This window comes from Borostomias antarcticus, assembly GCF_949987555.1.
Source record: "Borostomias antarcticus genome assembly, chromosome: 1".
NCBI classification, from domain to species: Eukaryota; Metazoa; Chordata; class Actinopteri; order Stomiiformes; family Stomiidae; genus Borostomias; species Borostomias antarcticus.
This window is the reverse complement of record NC_140234.1, coordinates 40,831,551-40,837,946: the sequence shown is the minus strand read 5'-3', so window position 1 is coordinate 40,837,946 and position 6,396 is coordinate 40,831,551. Positions and strand designations below refer to the sequence as shown.

General features: G+C 45.8%; 1 protein-coding gene across 1 annotated transcript; it reads left to right on the top strand.

Annotated features, from left to right (window-relative positions):
• The first annotated feature begins 362 nt into the window (after nt 1-362).
• On the top strand, nt 363-5,970 carry anapc15 (anaphase promoting complex subunit 15). Its single transcript, XM_084445925.1, has 5 exons — nt 363-442; nt 2,329-2,454; nt 3,149-3,208; nt 5,031-5,171; nt 5,326-5,970. Exons 2-5 carry the CDS (start codon nt 2,335-2,337, stop codon nt 5,371-5,373), a joined length of 369 nt encoding a protein of 122 aa, XP_084302051.1. The 5' UTR covers nt 363-442; nt 2,329-2,334; the 3' UTR covers nt 5,374-5,970.
• Nucleotides 5,971-6,396: the final 426 nt, after the last annotated feature.

The following is a 6,396-nucleotide window of genomic DNA, read 5'->3' as shown; positions in this document are numbered from 1 at the left end:
TGACTGCTACCATTAATGTTATGGAAGCTGCTGCTAGTTGTTGTGAGCCCATGAGCTAACTGGCTTTCCCGCTCTCATTGTGCTGGATTACCATTGGAAGCATTGGAACTGATGTGTCCAGGTGACAAGACCCATCTTTATTTATCAGACATTACTGTCCTGCCAGTCCCGCACAGAAACAAGCCAGCTAACACACATAAGCCAGGCTGACCTGGTTATGTTATGACTGTGTGAGGGGTTAGCTTTTTAGCCAACACTCCAGACCAGTGGGTTGCGGTATTGCACCCGGAAGTTGAAAAACAAGAAAGCGGAACCCTTGTGACGCTAGACTGGGGATTGTTTACGGGTGACCACCTGTTTCCGGCGGTACGTTTTTGAAATTGTTTTGAACGTTTTGAATTCGCTACGTGTAGCAATTTCTCTGGATATCAACATTTGTACGGTTTGTACGGTTCTCATGTTTTTTTTGTTAAAAGGGATAAATCATATCTGCGATATATCTGTTGTGCACGCAGCTATCAGCTAGCTCTTCAGCTAGCAGAACTGATAAAGCTACGCTAGCTGGGTCTAACCTAGAGTAATTTAACGCTAACGTTAGCTAACAGTGATAGGAACGCCAACTATCCAGGCAGAGATGGTAGTTCTGGGATTTTACACAGGAGTCCAGTGTTTCCTCTAGGGGGGGGGTGGCACTTGGATGATGTGCAGCGTGTGAATACCAATCGTCCAGATATGTCTGACTCTGGGTGACCCCGACTCCATGTTCTCCCTACATCAGGGTCACCTGGGTTCCTCTGACCCCCGCGTAAACAAGTTGCAAGCAAAGAAATGGGCAAAATCCAAGAACCATTTAAGTGGTTAAGTAGTAGAACTAACCTTAACCTCGTACCCCCCCCCCCCTATTTATATTTTGTATTATTTGGTGTCTTGTTGATGATGGTGGAGAGAGTGCTGTAACAGAACAGGACAGACTGCAGATAATAACACACAGCAGGAGAATGGGGTTGCTTCATTCATCTGAAGCAGAATTAGCAGTAAGCAGGCTGTAAGTGCAGCTCCATGTAACACATATAGGCCTGTTCTTTTTGCGCATGTTTGCCTCACGTCTGGGACAGATCTGGTGTGCATTGCCCCCAGTAGCCTACCTGATAGTGATTTTGAAAATTAATTAAACAACTGGTCTACTAGCTAACTGGTACATTTACATTGATGTGGAAACTGATATGTTGATTAATGTGCATTGTCAATTCTTTTAAATAAAATAAATAAACAAATAAACTATTCTGAAAAAGTGTAACAACATTGCAAACTAAAGTAGTTGCTCATTGAGAGGTTGATTGGCTGTAGACCGCCATCCCTACAGGACCTGCATGCCTCCAGGTCCCTAAAACAGGCCAGAAAGTTGGTGGTTGACCCCTCCCATCCTGGTCATCGTCTCTTTGACCCACTCCCCTCTGGCAGGAGACTGCAGTCCATCAGGACCGGGTCCACACGCCACAAAAACAGCTTCTTCTTTTTTGTTTTGCTGTAACCTTAATTACATGACTGCCAAGTTATGCAACACATCAATACTACGGCTGGGTATCGATACTGATTTCCAAAAATGAATGAATGAATGAATCATTGAATGAATTAATGAACTATTAATTCCTTCATTTATTCATTCATTCATTAAATAAAAGATTGATTTTGGGATTCATGAATCGATTCTGAATCATTTGATTAAGAATCAATGAAGCGATTTTTTATACCCAGCCCTAGTATATAGGCCTTTCCATTTCCCGAAATGACACAAAATGGATATGAAGACAAAATGTTTAAGATAATTAATAGACAGGTTATCACTATCTCGATTACTAGTGTTCCAAACCACAACAATGCAAGAAAGAGGGATGGGCTGCACTTGAAACAAGCTATCAAACACATTCGGAGAGGATTTGAATTGCTATTTTATTCTAAATTGTTAGCATTTTGGCACTGGTGATTTTCCTTTGGCTCTGGCTAAAATCTCTTTGGGGGGCGCCAAAAATCCTCTATGCAGGAAAAACCCTGCACACATTGCATAACATCACTCATCTATCACACCGCACTCTACACACACTGTACAGACATTCACCATGCAATGGTTACCCCGAGTTACATGTCTGAATGTATATAACGGTAACTGTATACTCAGAGTGACATGTCTGAATGTATATAACGGTAACCCTATACTCAGTTACATGTCTGAATGTATATAACGGTAACTCTATACTCAGAGTTACATGTCTAAATGTATATAAAGGAAACCCTGTTCTCTGAGTTCTTTGTTTGGTTTGTGTCCCTCAGTCCGAGATGTCCACGCTGTTCCCGTCCCTGTTCCCGCGGATGACGGAGTCTCTGTGGTTCAACCTGGACCGACCCTGCGTGGACGAGACCGAGCTGCACCAGCAGGAGCAGCAGCATCAGACCTGGGTAGCCTCCGCTGACCACAACACACACACTGATGCTGGGCCATGCTATTACTCATGTCCTGGTTAGGCTATTACTGATGTCTTGGTTATGTTATTACTGATGTCTTGGTTATATTATTACTCATGTCCTGGTTAGGCTATTACTCATACCTTGGTTATGTTATTACTGATGTCTTGGTTATGTTATTACTGATGTCTTGGTTATGTTATTACTGATGTCTTGGTTATGTTATTACTCATGTCCTGGTTATGTTATTACTGATGTCTTGGTTATGTTATTACTGATGTCTTGGTTATGTTATTACTGATGTCTTGGTTATGTTATTACTCATGTCCTGGTTAGGTTATTACTGATGTCTTGGTTATGTTATTACTCATGTCCTGGTTAGGTTATTACTGTTGTCTTGGTCAGCTCTATGGGTCATATTATTACTGATGTCTTGATCAGCTCTATGGGTCATATTATTACTGTTGTCTTGGTCAGCTCTATGGGTCATATTATTACTGTTGTCTTGGTCAGCTCTATTGGTCATATTATTACTAATGTCTTAATCAGCTCTATGGGTCATATTATTACTGTTGTCTTGATCAGCTCTATGGGTCATATTATTACTGTTGTCTTGGTCATCTCTATGGGTCATATTATTACTGTTGTCTTGATCAGCTCTATGGGTCATGTGTATTTTGTCCTACAGCTGCAGAGCATAGCCGAGAAAGACAACAACTTGATGCCGATCGGGAAGCCAATCTTCGAGGTACGTGATGGTTTTTGATGTTCATGATGTGACCATGTGACCACGTCCCTCTCATGATGCTGAGCCAGACAGGTGTAGGTCTCAAAGCCCTGAATCCTAAAGCAGGCTCACTCCTTTTCACACAGAGTGGTGCAGACAAGGTAACAGTGAGGGGTCAGAGCCAGAGCAGGTAAGCTGGGGCCCAAGAGGGAAGCATCAGAACCAGCGTTCTGTCCACCCAGGAGCCAGAGTGGAGCTAGACTCCCATGCCCTGCCTAGCGAGGGCGCTATGCCTTACCTTTATTTAATGTTATTTAATGTGCCTTGGTTTACCTTTATTTAATGTTATTTAATGTGCCTTGGTTTACAGAACTTTATGCCAGTCCTTGTTCAAAACAATGGACAAAGATTTATTTATAGTTTATACAAACCGCACAGACAATATATATTTTTTATAATTTATTTATAGTTTTATACTTGTACTATCAGCAGAAGGGTAATAATTAAAAGAGACATTTTTGAATGAAGTTTGTTCTTTCTTGTCTTGCTAGATTTAAAAGCTGATGGCTAAATATACCATAAGAGCCATTTTATATTCATGCAATTGCTAATCGTTTCAATAATTGGTGACTAATCGACAATTAAAATAGTTGTTTGTTGCAGCCGGTGTTTGTGTTCAGAGGCCAGAGGGTGTGTGTGTTCAGAGGGTGTGTGTGTGTTCAGAGGCTGTGTGTGTTCAGAGGATGTGTGTGTTCAGAGGGTGTGTGTGTTTTCAGAGGGTGTGTGTGTGCAGAGGGTGTGTGTGTGTTCAGAGGGTGTGTGTGTTCAGAGGATGTATGTGTTCAGAAGATGTGTGTGTTCAGAAGATGTGTGTGTTCAGAGGGTGTGTGTGTTCAGAGGGTGTGTGTGTTCAGAGGGTGTGCGTGTTCAGAGGATGTGTGTGTTCAGAAGATGTGTGTTCAGAGGGTGTGTGTGTGTGTATTCAGAGGGTGTGTGTGTGTTCAGAGGGTGTGTGTGTGTGTTCGGAGGGTGTGTGTGTGTGTTCGGAGGGTGTGTGTGTGTTCAGAGGGTGTGTGTGTTCAGAGGGTGTGTGTGTGTTCAGAGGGTGTGTGTGTGTGTTCAGAGGGTGTGTGTGTGTTCAGAGGGTGTGTGTGTGTTCAGAGGGTGTGTGTGTGTTCGGTCAGAGGGTGTGTGTGTGTTCTGAGGGTGTGTGTGTGTTCAGAGGGTGTGTGTGTGTTCAGAGGGTGTGTGTGTTCAGAGGGGGTGTGTGTGTTCAGAGGGTGTGTGTGTTCAGAGGGTTTGTGTGTGTGTTCAGAGGGTGTGTGTGTGTGTTCAGAGGGTGTGTGTGTGTTCGGTCAGAGGGTGTGTGTGTGTTCAGAGGGTGTGTGTGTGTTCAGAGGGTGTGTGTGTGTTCAGAGGGTGTGTGTGTGTTCAGAGGGTGTGTGTGTTCAGAGGGTGTGTGTGTTCAGAGGGGGTGTGTGTGTTCAGAGGGGGTGTGTGTGTTCAGAGGGTGTGTGTGTTCAGAGGGTGTGTGTGTGTTCAGAGGGTGTGTGTGTGTTCAGAGGGTGTGTGTGTGTTCAGAGGGTGTGTGTGTGTTCAGAGGGGGTGTGTGTGTTCAGAGGGTGTGTGTGTTCAGAGGGGGGGTGTGTGTTCAGAGGGTGTGTGTGTGTTCAGAGGGTGTGTGTGTTCAGAACGCCCCGGCCACGCGCGTCTGTAGAGTTGATCCATCCTTCTAGAAGCAGGGTTAGCCTGAAAGATGTTTTCTCTCAATGACCCGTGTGTGTGTGTGTGTGTGTGTGTGCGCGCGCGTGTGTGTGTGCGCGTGCGCGTATTGTACACATAGCCGACATTTGATGAGGAGGAAGAGGAGGATGATGAAGACGAGGAAGACAGCGAGGAAGACTCTGAGGATGAGGAGGACATGCAGGACATGGACGAGATGAACGACTACAACGAGTCGCCTGACGACGGAGAAATCAACGAGGTCAGAGTTCAGCCGGGCTGCGTGTGACGCGTGTGGAGTTTCATTCCAGCACAACCCTCCGCTGATTCTCTGTCTGTCTCTCTGTCTCTCTCTCTGTCTGTCTGTCTCTCTCTCTCTCTGTCTGTCTCTCTCTCCGTCTCTCTGTCTGTCTCAGGTGGGGATGGAGGGAGCCCACCAGGACCAGGACCAGTGGATGATCTAGACCAGTGCTGCCCTGGATCAGTCCTGCTCTGCTGGTCCTAGCCCTGCTCTGCTGGTCCTAACCCTGCTCTGCTGGTCCTAACCCTGCTCTGCTGGTCCTAGCCCTGCTCTGCTGGTCCTAGCCCTGCTCTGCTGGTCCTAACCCTGCTCTGCTGGTCCGAGGCCTGCTCTGCTGGTCCTAACCCTGCTCTGCTGGTCCTAACCCTGCTCTGCTGGTCCGAGGCCTGCTCTGCTGGTCCTAACCCTGCTCTGCTGGTCCGAGGCCTGCTCTGCTGGTCCTAACCCTGCTCTGCTGGTCCTAACCCTGCTCTGCTGGTCCGAGGCCTGCTCTGCTGGTCCTAACCCTGCTCTGTTGGTCCGAGGCCTGCTCTGCTGGTCTTAACCCTGCTCTGCTGGTCCTAACCCTGCTCTGCTGGTCCTAGTCCTGCTCTGCCCTGTCTAACAGTCTCAGGTTCTGGAGTCTCTCTGGCGGTCTCACTCTCACGTCTTGTGAAACCGCAGGGCGATGTGTAAAGTTTTACTGTACAAAGAAAGATTATTATTATTGCCGTTTGTTATCATCTCTGTTTTGTTATTTATTTATGCTATAGCAATATTTACTGTATATTTCCGGCCAATAAAGCTTGTTGAATTGAAAACTGATCTGGAAGAGTGTGTGTGTCTGAGTGCACGTGTGACACTCCTGTGTTTCAGAGGAGAATTGTGTTAAGACTACACTGTTCAGCATTTCTCACCTGAGAGTGTTGCGTGCTGACAAACATGTTTTAAGTACCTCCTAGGAGCACACCCTTTGCACACCTGTAAATCGACAGGTGTGTCGGAGAAGACCAAGGACCAACAGTAATAAAACACAAAGATCCTGTACACTTTCTTCTTCACTTGCAGTCAAACACGCTGATGTTCCTGAACACAGACGTTCTTCAGGTGAACTTCTGTCCAGGAAGGTCTGTGCACAAACGTCCTGTTAGGTGTTTGTTTGCAAGTGAAGAAGCCAGCATTCGGGAGCTTTGTGTTTTTTCTAAGT

Excerpts from the sequence above, each read along its gene's own strand:
- anapc15 (XM_084445925.1), top strand. The coding sequence starts at position 2,335 with ATGTCCACGCTGTTCCCGTCCCTGTTCCCGCGGATGACGGAGTCTCTG. Across the intron at positions 2,455-3,148 it reads AGCAGCAGCATCAGACCTGG|CTGCAGAGCATAGCCGAGAA; the intron begins GTAGCCTCCGCT and ends TTTGTCCTACAG. Across the intron at positions 5,172-5,325 it reads ACGACGGAGAAATCAACGAG|GTGGGGATGGAGGGAGCCCA; the intron begins GTCAGAGTTCAG and ends TGTCTGTCTCAG.